Source organism: Echeneis naucrates, chromosome 4 (genome assembly GCF_900963305.1).
Source record: "Echeneis naucrates chromosome 4, fEcheNa1.1, whole genome shotgun sequence".
Taxonomy (NCBI): Eukaryota; Metazoa; Chordata; class Actinopteri; order Carangiformes; family Echeneidae; genus Echeneis; species Echeneis naucrates.
In genome coordinates this window covers 14,432,240-14,445,324 of record NC_042514.1, presented here as the reverse complement: position 1 = coordinate 14,445,324, position 13,085 = coordinate 14,432,240, and the positions used below count along the sequence as shown (strand labels likewise).

Genomic DNA, 13,085 nt, shown 5'->3' with positions numbered 1-13,085 from the left:
ACTGCGATCTCAGCTCAAAGGTCGTGCACACATGGGCAAAGGTGCAAGTGATGGGAGGTGCGTCTGTATGTGGGACACGCTGCTTTATTTAAAAAACAAAAAAACAAAAACAACAACAACAACAACAACAACAACAACACGGTTTCCTTGATTTATCAGAGGTGGGCTGCGCTGCAGAGCTAAACGGGAGGAGAGGACACTTACAGAAACTTAGATGTAAAGCTGGATACTTCAGGTGCGTCTCAGAGGGCAGGTGATGGGCCACTCAATCAGACATCACAAATCAAATAAACCTCCCTCTGGTGGCTGCGGAGGGAACACAAATTCAGGTTTGCCGATGTGTTACACAACTTTGCCAGGTCTACTATTATTCTGATTTCTTTGGTTATTTTTCATGGATTGTTTCACCTCATTTGGTATCTAGAAACCCTTCGAAATGAACAGCATGAGTGTGACCCACCACTTATGACACTCCCTGTTTTTAATAGTTGCAAACAGCTCTTCTGCTGGTATGGCTCTCCCTGGTTATTGTTCTGTTACATGTCAAATCAAATTGCACGATGTTTTGGTGATGTGCCACACTGGACCACAGCCACTTTGTGTTATGCACCGCCCGATTTGTGTATTTGCACAAGCAAAGAAAGGAGTGTAATGTATAGGGCAGATTGCACACATTATCTTTAGCCACTATCGTCACATGTTCATATACAAACTCCCACCCTCTCTCCTTGCTCTCTCACTCACTCTCTCTCTCTCTCTCTCACACACACAGTTTTATAGCTCTTTAGAGAACCCTCACATCTACACACAGTTGTCCATGCACACAGTTATTGCTTATTAGTCCAGGTTTATAGCAAGAGATATGGCTTAGATATGGTCGTAACAATCATGCATATTACATCTGTAATCAATGGTGTGAATATGAGTCAATGATCAAACCAGAATCATGTTTCTGTTACTCCCACACGACAGTAAAATAATCAAAACAGATTTAATGCAGCACTTAAAACAGGTTCACTGAGTTGATAGTAAAGAATCAAAACTCTGAACTCTTACGGGAGATCTCAGTTCAGTGAACTATATGAAATCTATAATGTTGGGTGATGATTTATTTTTTTTGTAATTAATACGTGGATATTTGGTGTTTATCGCATGCTTCATTTGGCTGTTTGACTGCTGGAAGCTGTGACTTTTTGGTAAATGTGGGCTGCCATGAGGGTTTCAGGAGGATGCACCTCGCTGAGGATGTTCAGTGCCAAAATGAAACTCTAATGACTGACTTTGGTCTCTGAAAACTCCTGAGACAGCCTCACTGTCTCACTCATGATAAATTATTCGTTTTTTTTTTTTTTTTTTGGACACCAGAGTTTTTGTGTTCATTATTAGAGTTGGATTTCTTTCTATGTTCTTCTTCTTCATATTATTATTATTATTTTAAAGATTTTTTTAGGCTTATGACTGCACATGTCTAAAAAGCCTGCTATACTTTGACAACTTCTATCATTTTAAACCCTAAGCTCAAAAAGCACTACAGGCTACCATAAATAAAAATAGAAAAAGTGGGAGAACTTCTTCTTGCATCATGGGTTGGCTGATATTCTAAACTAACCCTATATATTGTCCAGCCTCAAAACAATGACCCATAACCAGCAATTGTTATACTGTAATAACACTGCTATATCTCTGGTAATATACTTGCATTGTTCAGCAAAGCACCAGCATATAAAACCCTATCATAAAAGAAAACAACACAAAATAAAATTTTTTGACTGCAACACATGCTGCAACATTTTTGTCCTCATTTAGACAAAGGCTTACACCATAAATAAAAGTAGTGCAGTTTAAATAAACCAAATAATTAACTGTACTTTTTGCTTTGTTGAAGAAGTTAAATTAAAATTACATTTTTACATTTCAAATTTTCAACCAACTTTACTCCAACTGGAACGAGTGGCCCAGAAAAAATTAAAATGCCATGAAAAATGTATTCCTAAATTCTTATTCCATCAGGTGTTTTTGCTTTGAATCTTCCATATCAACAGCTTTCCTGTATTTTTAAAAATGTATATAATTTCTACATTATATATATATGTTAATATTATATGAGAGAATATAATGCCTGTGTTGTAATATTAGTATTTTAATGGAAACAACTCAGTACAAAACTGAAAAATAATGTCTGCAAATATTAACTGGCTGCATTATTTAATCATTAGGTGCAGTAGATAATTTATATAAATTGTGAATTTTACTTTTTATCTATTTAATCACAGATAAACAAATGTTGGTGATTGGGTCCACAGGCGTAGCTCCTGTGCAGTCATGATCAATAATATCTGACTTTGATTGGTTCAAGCAACTTATACAGTCCTGACCTTGACCTCTCCACAGTGTGCACGGTAATATGACAATTAAAGACTCAAAGTGTAGTGCACTGGCAAGTATAGAGAACCATCTTAAGGGGTCTAAATTTTACAATTCACCTAGTTATTTATTTACTAACCCATTAGGTCTTACGCAATGGTTTTCCCCATGTGACTTCAGGAGACCCATATACGATGGAAAAATCAGCTGAGACTTACCTTTAACCTTTGGAATGCTACTGTCATCGTCTCTCCACCCACACGTTAATCAAAACACTCTGTAATTATGCCTGTAACCATGAAGTGTTTTTTTTTTTTTTCACAGTGATCATTTTTTTTTAGATCTGCAAAACAGCTTCACAATCCGATCACATTTCCTCTCATTAATTAAAGCAGCACATAGCATCTGCTGAATCATGTCCATCTTAGATGTACACATATTTTTGTCTTGTGATGGTATCCCAGTCAGTCTTTGCCTTTAGGGCCACAGGGTTAATGCTGCCTAACTGCCATGCTGGCACAGTCCACACAGGGTCAAACAGTTTGCCTTAGTTCTCCTGCCAGGGACCACCCAGTAGTACTACACAGGTGAGTAGGCTGTGCTGCAATCCATAAAACAATAAAACTCAGCTGGTAAACATGTAACACTGTGCAACACTTGCTATCGTCACAGCTGCCTCTGTGGCTCTGAGGCGCCCAGTTCTAATCACCTTCTCGGCTTTGAGTCCAATCTTTCCTCTGGCTGTCTCACATACCTGTTATTGCCCTCCCGAGCCACCTCCCCATCTCTCCGACAGTCTCACACACTGGAAACCCTATGATAGAGATGATGGTTTCCCTCTTTTGATCCTAAATATGTAGTTTAAATGACTATTTGCTCGTAATTTGAATATATCATAATGATGTCATAAATGGCATTCGTAACATCATTATCCACATTAACCATTACCTAATGCATTTTATTGTTGTCTCAGAAATATTCCTGTTCATTGTATTGCATTGTATTGTATTTCATTGTATTGCATTGTATTATATTTTATTTTAAAATGATAATAATAATAAAAAAATAAAATAAAATAAAATCAATCCCATACACATTGAATGTGTTCTGAAAGAGCAGCAACCTCTCACTCCATAATACCATCGACTACAAATTTTATTGTGCACTAAAGCCCAAAGGTGGTGGTATGTGCTGAGGGTTATCTATTGACTTTCCTAAGAAATGAGCCATTGACTAAATAACCATTAACCTTTTCTTCTGTGTTCTGTGGTTTCTGTGTCATAGCCTCCCTCTTTTTGAGGTGTAGGTGCAGTCCCACCATCAGCTCACATGGTTCCTCTGCAAACCTGCACCTCTTTGGCTCACCAGTTATACTGTGGGTGTGTATGATGTGGAGAACACATCCTACACGGATCATTTAATGTAGACCATGTTTGCAATATAGGGCTGGCTTCCTGTGTCCAGCAGGCGGATCTCTGAGTTTAACTCAGTATTGAGACAGAACCATGTTTAGGTCGGGAGGCTTAACGTGTGCAAAGTTTTGGGTAGACTGAAAAATGTATGCAGGAGTTGGTGGTACTTGCTCCTCATTGAAATGAGCAACACGGCAATGCCCAGCAGGTATAACTAACTAACTAAAATATTTTAGTAACTTTACATCTTCCAGGTCATGAGATGATACTGAGTGAATGTGAAGTAATTTGGATTTGAATTTAGAAGTTAGAGCAAGTTTTTCCTGAAAGATTTTTGGACTCCTCTGCTCTCCAGCAATGAAACTCTGTCCCGTATACGCCCATTATACAGTCAGAAAACCCAAAAATTTTTTCAAAAACTGTACAACATTTTAAAAGTTGAACAGCTCAGAGTTTTGGGAACAAGATCTGGCAAACAATAATGGGAATTCTGGTTATTCAGCTTTCCTACTACCTAGTAAAATTGCAATTTCAGTGGGAAATGCAGACTGCTAGATGTAGTATTAGTAATGGTAATAAAATAAAAATAAAATTAGTCGTAGTAATATAAATGTAAAAATGGAGCTAGAGTGAGTTAAAGTCATAGCCATCATGTGCTGAACTTTTTGATATAAGTGAGCCTTAATTAATTAGAATGGTCCAAAAAACATACAAAATTCGGGCTTGTCAGTCAGACCGAGGCGTTAGGAATTGACGAAGCCCTTTGGATAAGAGGGTGTGTCTGTGTGTGTTTGTATATTTGTCTTCTGTGTGTGTGTGTGTGTGTGTGTGTGTGTGTGTGTGTCTGTTTGTGTCTGTATACATGCTTCGGTATGTGTGTGTGTGTTTGTGTCTGTGCATGTCTGTATGTGTGTGTCTGTGTGTGTGTATACGTGCTTCTGTATGTATGTGTGTGTGTTTGTGTCTGTGCATGTCTGTATATGTGTGTCTGTGTGTGTGTATACGTGCTTCTGTATGTATGTGTGTGTGTTTGTGTCTGTGCATGTCTGTATATGTGTGTCTGTGTGTGTGTGTGTGTCTGTTTGTGTCTGTATACGTGCTTCTGTATGTATGTGTGTGTGTGTTTGTGTCTGTGCATGTCTGTATGTGTATGTCTGTGTGTGTGTATACGTGCTTTTGTATGTATGTGTGTGTGTTTGTGTCTGTGTATGTCTGTATATGTGTGTCTGTGTGTGTGTGTGTGTCTGTGTATGTCTGTATATGTGTTTCTGCCTGTCTGTATGTTTGTGTCTCTTTGTGTGTGTCTGTGTGTGTCCTGCAGTGTAACACATATGTCAGTAGTAACAGCTGATCAGCAGTCTGATGACATCACTGACTGCAGCTGTGTGTCTGAGTTTGGATTGCATCATCCTTCTCAGAGAGCCCGTTAGAAAACAGGTTCATTTCTGTCGGCGAGCCTCTCACTCTGAGGCAATTTGTGACAAAACTATAACTCCTATAAGAAAACTGAGCAAACGCCTAGCACCACAACAAGTGTCTGAAGCTATTTGTGCATTTTGGTGTTTCTAGGATGTAAAATGTGGACACGGGAACGATTTAAAAACATATGAAAATGTGAACTCCTCTCCTTCCCGCCAGAGAAAAATACATGGGGATTAATAGCAGAGAGGAGGGGCTAGCATGTCCTTTAGAGGGGCACAGTTCAAATTTGGTTTGTCTGACTGTTAAACTAAACACATTTTTCAAGAGAGGACAGTAATCTCTACTACTTTGGAGAAAATGATGTGTGTACCTCAAATTATGTGCCCGTGAGGGCGATTTACAATTTTTTTTTCTGATAATGATCAGCTCACCGACGCACTCTAACTGAAGAGTCCTCCACTCTAAGCCACCAACATTCCGTCCAATACACACACATGGGAAACTGACATTTTCAGCAGAAATGAGGTGAGACGAGCGTCACACGTGAACAGTCGCTGATCGACAAGTATAAAAGATATCAGAAAGATGAAAACAAATTTCCCTCTGTTTTAAAGGTTAAATGGACAGTGTACCCGTCTTTTCAGTTTATGATTTTAGCTTGCCACTGTTAATTTTTATGTGCATTTTAAAATAGATTTAAGCAAAATTTAGGCAAATTAAAAAATGTATATTTTTAATAACATAAAATCTGCACAATGGAAAAATCATATTAAAAGTGTACATTTGTTTCCCCAGCAGTCTGAGCCTTTTGTTCAGAAGTAACACAATAAGAAAACAAATTTCCCCTTTATTTGCACTTCTTTACATATTTTTAAAGAGTAAAGTGCTCAAAAACTATCACTATTTTTTAAAAGGATTCTTCCTTCCAAGCTAGAGGTTCTGTTGAAAATCAAAAATATGACATTGCACTTCTGCTCTTGCTTCTTGAAGAACAAAGTAAGGTATTAAAGTCAAATTATTACTGGACAATATGTTGGAAATGTTCAATTCCTCTTTTTCTCTTTCAGCTTTTGTTCAGGTACAATATCATGACAAACTCTAAACAGAGCTCGGTGCTGTTGAGTCACACGACAGCAAACCAGCAGAGCGGGGAGAGGAGGGGAGCACGGGCAGATGTCAGATTGGTCCACTTCTGCCTGCTTTGTGAACGTAGCCTTCGTTTTCCCTGGTAACTGATGCAGAGGCACCTGAGAGAGAGAGAACATGATATTTCAGACACCTTCCATTGCTCCGTGGTCCTGTCCTAAAAGGTTAAAGGTGAAGGTCAGCGACAAACCGTATAGCAGTGTGTTTTCCGGCACCTTTCCTTCCGAACAAACATGAACTTTTTTCAGCATCTAGAGCTACAGTCACACTTCTGTTGGATTTGGACCTCTCTTGCATCAGTTTTGGTAGAGTCTGTCTAGTTCTGAAGATTCTCTAATCTAGTCATTTGTCCATCACAGTTTGGCCCACTGACAGCTGGTGATCTCTCCCGCTGACAGGTGCCGATATAAATAGATAATCTGCATTGTTCCCTACTCCTGTCAGCGGTCATAATGCTATTGCCGATCAGTGTAAATGAATAGTAAGATAAAAGCCAAGGCTGTGAAACACCCCTGGTGCCAGGCGTTGCTGCTTGTGAAGCTGATTGCTTTGGTAATGATTAAAGGCAAACACATATAAACATTAGCTTCCTTCTAATGGGATCAACATGGCAGGAAAAGAAGAAGGACATTCAAAAAGATTTTAGTGAGAGAGAAAATGGAAATTCTAAAAGTGAATTGCGCAAACGCAGGAATTCAAAAAGTGAACCGCTTTGAACTGAGGCAATTTAAACAGGGACAAATATACTGTTCAGTTATATTTCAAATGGTTTGAGGAGTTGATATTTTGTCTCTTGTCTTGTGCCTTCATTGGGCATTGAGTGGAGCTGCGATGTGATCAGGTCTCTGCAGGTCCACACATCCACCAGCAGGTGGAGACAGACAAACGTCCAGAGGTTTGGGCTCATGTCACACAAGCAGCAACTAACTATGAGATAGATACATTTCTTTGGCTTGAACACATTGAAGAAACCTTTTACAGAAACCAGAGCCTTTATTCAATGATTTATTTATAGCCACAGGAAGCCATTAAATCTTAGTTTTTACTTTTATAAATAATACATGTAGAAATCCCTGGCTAGAATAAGATACATTTTTACTGTACTTTTCATTTTACAATTTATTTATTAAGTTACAGATTCACATTTCTGGTCCAAAATCTGACACAAAAGTAACCATTCAGCAGTAAATATATTAACTTTGGTTTCACTAAGAGAAACTTTGAATAAATCAGCCAAACTGAGACTTAATATATTTCTCCACAGGACTGTTTTTACCGAATATGTCTCTCATGTGGCTGCTGCAGCTAAAATTTTAACACCCTTTAATTTGACACTTTTGCACGCGACAGATCCCAACCAAGCTTTGAGCTTGTTACTATCTGCACTTTATGTGTTATCGTGAGTGATCTATACTTAGGGCAGCCTGTGCTCATAAACTGGAGGCATATTTGTCAAAAGTTCAAAATGCTCCTGTTATCTCATGCAGCATGCGGCCCAGGCTGTGCATCACGATAAACTACAGCCACCATTTATCTGCTTTCTGCCTTCTAGGTTGGCCTGCACCAGGGTGCATCAAACAGGAGGTTGTCCAGCACGGGGAGCTGGCTGACCTTGGTGATGATTTATAGGAGATGCTGATTCATGAGTCCTCTACAAGCACAGAATGGACAGAAATTCCTGTGTCTTATCACACAGTCGGAGGGATGAAACTTGCTTTGACTGAGAAGAGGAATCCTTCACTTTTTGACGTGAAAGACGTGGAATTTGCTAATTTGGGTGGCAGCATTTTAAAATACAGGTCCAAAAAACGTACATCCAGGGGAGTGCTGATAAAAGACGTAGTACATTAACATTTTTTTTTGTACATTTATTCTTCTTGGTATTGTTTCTTTCTGGGAATGGGGACGTCGTGTCTGGTCGATCCTCAGTATCGCAGCATGACCTGAGGAGACAACATTACTTGCTGGTAGATAAAATTTCTAATTTTTAATTTGCGCTAGCTGCTGTACATTTCAGTGCCTCTGTGGAGACACCTGCTTGTAACTGGGCAGTAAATATGTGCCAAATATAGCATATTCACTGATGAACTTACGTCACTGAGCCAGTCGGTGAAGGCAGAGGTGCGGGTGAAGACGGTGGGCTTCTTGACTTCATTGCAGACGCGGGAGGAAACAAAACTGGTCACACCCTGGACGTACCACCTGCCATCCTTACCCATACAGTTCAGAGGGCCACCAGAGTCTCCCTGAGAGAGAGGGAGGAAGTAGTTGACTTTTTTTGTTTTCAGAAATTTGTCAGGCTCTGACAGATAAAAGCTGCTTTCGTCTTGGTGCCTTACGCACATTGCATCCAGCTATGACGTCTCCTCCTGCACAGATCATGGTGCTCTTGACATTGATACCCCACCAGTCACTCTGGCTGCACACACTGTGCTCCACCACGGGCAGTAAGGCCTGCTGCAGCTTGTCCGGCATAGGGCCATGAGCTGAGAAACAGAGAGGACAAGTACAGACATTTATGATGTATACATACATTTTATATCATATGCAGTCAGCAGAGAGAAATACATTTCAAAAGTGGCAAAAATCACTCATCATTTATTCCTCATTGAAAAAAATATCATTTGACTAATTACTCATTAGCAAAAGGTACCTGTCTCATCCACCTCAGGCTAGGATATTCTCTCAGTCTGTTCACCAAATTCCCAAACTCAAACTGCGAAAAAATTTTAAAAAATTTGCCAGCGTCACTGGGAGACTACAATGAAGGTGCAGAATTTCAAACACACTACTTGAAAAATTTGCATCACTATGACACATTCCCAGTAATGTGCTCCTCTGCAGTGGCACTGAATGAAAGTGCGAATCATCAGTGCGCGTTACACTATGCAACTTTAATTAAATTAATAAATTCATTTCCTATGGCACAGAAACACACCGGACCATGCAGAGACCGGATGGCAGATGCGGATAGAATGACATTACTGTAAAGGTTGCCCCAGCCCGAGATATAGCACGGTGTCCCATGGGCGAGGATCTCTCCAGCCTCTGGAAGACAAGCAACTGCAACGCTGTCGTTCATAACAGGGCTCTTATCCAGTTTCAGCAAGGCCAGATCATTTCTGGGACAAAATAATTGTAGTCATGTTTTCAGTCATGAAATCGTCACAAAATACTTGAAGCTGTTTGTTTTAGTGGGTTTGAAACCTTTTAAAATTAGCTCTGAATGCTTAGAAAGAAATGTTATAGTAAGAATATTATAATAGATTATATATACTATTTTTAGACCTATTATTTTTCTTTGCTTTTATACAAAGGGGATTACAAAGCATTAATTACTGGCCAGCAAAAGAAAAATGATTTTAGTTTTCTTTTATCTTTTTATTTAGCTTTTTCCTAAGGAATGAGAATTTACTTACCCATCAGCCACATGGTCAATGTCCCACTTTGGATGAACAATAATACGCAGCACATCTCTGATTTGTTCGGTGCCCTCTTGCTGGCTCATGTCATGCTCTCCCAGAACTACACGGTACACGTCTCCTGGCCTGTCGGGACAGTTTCTGTCATCAAACCGAACATAGTTTTTCTGCTCCCCCTAATAGCCTTTTATATCATATCAAAAGTCACTAGTTCTTCTCTGTGCATGCTGCAAGAAGCTTTTGACGCCGGCCCTCAGTTGTTATCCCCTAAATCACACTGTGGCCATCTTATCTTATTGCTAGTTACCAGATGCAGTGTCCAGCAGTCAACACCCAGCGAGGTCCAATCAGAGTTCCTCCACAGGTGTGATGGTAACGGCTGCCATGTTTCACCTGCAGGGAGATCTGAGGGAAAGAGATAAACCGATGACACATAATTCTCAATAAGCGCATTTGTAAGTCGATTTAAAACACGGTTACCTGCCAAGGCCAGCTGTGGGGGCGAGCATCCTCTCCGTTTACCACCCTGCTGGTGTCAGGCTTGAAAGCAGGTGTGCCACATCCCAAAACTGCCAACATATACAGTGTCTCCTGTAACTATTCATTCATTTAGCATTTAATTTCAATGCCCTGTATCCACGTTTGGTGAAAGTGGTCTATCTTTAGTCTGTTTAGTCTCTAGCCAATTCAGACTCACCATACACTGCCTGAAGCAGCAGGAGCACCAGTGTCTGCAGCATGCTGCCAATCTGTGAAGGACACACGCGAACACACACAAACACAAACATACCCGCTTTGTTTAACTGAGCTCTCTTATACCCCCTCAGTCTGTCTGTCAAGTGGCTGTTATCAGCACCCACAGCTGAGTGTGCCGGGAAAAAACTTCCCGTTCCACAGATGTGTCAAATGCTCTGCCAGGATCCAGGAACAATCTGTCTGGCCACGGAAAAAAACTGAGGTTTGTCAAATATGAACCTGACGAACTTGCCATTCAGACTAAGAAGCCGTACACGTATTTACATACTGTGTACATGTGATGTTGTCTGTTCAAATACAGACATTAACATTACATACGCGAGAATATTTAACTAAAAGCTTTAACAAACAATCAGGAAATGTAATGAAATGTTTAGAATTAAGGAGCTAAAATATACCAAAAACTAATGTTAATGTCACAATATTGCTTTTAAAGTTATTGATTCCAAAATTAATTATCCTAATTAATGGTGGAAGAAGTATATTAGGGATCTTAGATTATAAAGAGTAAATGCTGTAATACCACAGTGCAAAAACACACTGCCACAATTCAAAACATATAACTATAAAGCAAAGGTAGTAAGTAAAGTTAGTAAAAATTAAATTTGAATGTCTAATGTTTGTATGGGTGCCAAAAAAAAGAGATCATACTGTTCAATGGTCACTGATTGTAGATGTTTTTTCCAAATTTTTCACTTTTCATGTCAGTGTTTTCTTAACATTGTAGCTTATAGATTTCATTTGAATATCTGAAATTTCTACACTGCTGTGCAAAGATCACCACTTTAAATGAGATTCTTTAGGGAACAAATGCTCCCAATTTTAAAAATGTCTATCTCGAGCCGGAGAAGTATTTTAGTCCAGGTTTGTCCACTGAGAATGAACGTTGAGCACACCATAGGAAGGACAATAGCTTGCCCTCAGCCTTACCAAAGGCAGGTTGGTATCATTTAATAGCAGTAGTTTCCAGTATTTTTCATTTTTCTGCAGGCAGCGTTGATAAGATATCGTGAGAGAAGAGTCATTAATATCTGATATTATTGACAGCTGCCGTAGCACAGATACTGCATAGGACCAAAACACAATCAAATAATCTTTGCATGGCTGGATGAAAGCATGCCTGGAACATCTAAAAACCAGCTTGTACAAACACCCACTGTTCCCGAGTGAATATGCTGGGTGTGTTAATGTAAGAGTAGCTATGGCTGCAAGTTCAGAGAGGATGAAGAAAAGTGGGGAGAAAGAGGAGGGTAGAAACTGAGACACGGGTTTAATGTTGTCAGCTGTCTTCCCAAATTCATTTTCTTCCTGCCACCGCAGAACTGGATAGCTTTGGGTTAACTTCAAGAGAAACAGTCCTGAAACAACTTTCTCTGCTTTAATAACATGTCGTACATTCATGGAGGGGCCCCACGGTCCCGCCAAATCTGGACCCAATTCTTCACGCCTGGCTCAGACACTATCCTTTCTTTCCGAGGGAAAGTAATATCACTCTCTGGAGAGGACGACGCGCATCTATAAATTTCCCCTTTTTAGGGAGCAAATCAAATCAATATTGCTTCAACGGCTACAAGGCTTTGCTTGTTTTCTCGCTGTGTTAAGATAATTCACGGCACCTCTGCATGAAGATTTATGGAGCCGACATGTGCTGTGTGTTTGCATAACATAGCAGTGACAGAACTGTGAATAATTCTGATAAGGCGCTGCAAAAGTTACAGCTCACACTGAACTAACCACTGATAATGTTCACAGGAGGTCACTTAGGTGAATATTGCCATTTATTATGAGCGAGCAAGCGTCAGACAATAATCCTATGAATTTAAATAGTGTGAAAAACAATCAATGGCACTTTAAACTGTTTTAATATTGATGGAAGTGCTGTTAATATTTTTGCAGAGAGTTTTACATATTGCGGCACCCATGATTCCAGGATCATATTCAAGTAACTAATATTTTATAGAGAAAATATTTGGATTTTATGATGAAACGGATAAAGCAAATTTAGTTTGTCATAAAATTATATGAGGTGCTCCCAAACAACCCTTTTCCTCTTACCCAACCACCATCAAGACATCGTTCTGCTGAGCTATGTAAATCAATATTTCCAAAGAGAAATTGAGTCAGGCACAGAAGCAAGTCTGCTCCTTATTCGGTGGTACCTCAAGACAGAGATAAATTATTTGAGACCAGCCAGCGCAGTTTAAGGCCAAGTATATATCTCCTAAGGTTTTCAGACACGTTAAAAATCTGACTAGTGCCGCCTGGAGATGGAGGAAATGCTGCCAATTAGAGCTTTAAATCATAAATCACATTTTACTGCTCTGTCATATCAAGTGACCAATAATCAGTTTCCAGGCACAAAGAATACCAGCCATTAACAGAACGCCCAAAACAGGCTAAAGAAAAGGCTCTCAGGATTCAGGAATGAGATAACCAGCAGAGACGAAAAATGTGAAACATGAATATGATATTATTTGGTTTGAAGCACACCTTACACCGTTTATTTTCCAGTGATTAATAATATTTTCCAAAAGAGAAAAACATTTGGGAGGTAAGTGAGGTA

General features: G+C 39.5%; 1 protein-coding gene across 1 annotated transcript; it reads right to left on the bottom strand.

Moving 5' to 3' along the window:
* Window positions 1-7,369: 7,369 nt before the first annotated feature.
* Window positions 7,370-10,702, bottom strand: LOC115041802 (proproteinase E-like). The gene is made up of 8 exons (XM_029499581.1): window positions 10,464-10,702; window positions 10,247-10,335; window positions 10,074-10,171; window positions 9,764-9,892; window positions 9,330-9,466; window positions 8,688-8,830; window positions 8,438-8,590; window positions 7,370-8,287 (listed from the first exon to the last, which is right to left on the bottom strand). The coding sequence occupies exons 1-8, from the start codon at window positions 10,552-10,554 to the stop codon at window positions 8,270-8,272; spliced, it is 858 nt and encodes a 285-aa protein (XP_029355441.1). The 5' UTR covers window positions 10,555-10,702; the 3' UTR covers window positions 7,370-8,269.
* Between the last annotated feature and the right edge of the window lie 2,383 nt (window positions 10,703-13,085).

Excerpts from the sequence above, each read along its gene's own strand:
- LOC115041802 (XM_029499581.1), bottom strand. The coding sequence starts at position 10,554 with ATGTTTGTGTTTGTGTGTGTTCGCGTGTGTCCTTCACAGATTGGCAGC. Across the intron at positions 10,336-10,463 it reads GCTGCTTCAGGCAGTGTATG|TTTTGGGATGTGGCACACCT; the intron begins GTGAGTCTGAAT and ends ATATGTTGGCAG. Across the intron at positions 10,172-10,246 it reads CCCACAGCTGGCCTTGGCAG|ATCTCCCTGCAGGTGAAACA; the intron begins GTAACCGTGTTT and ends TCTTTCCCTCAG.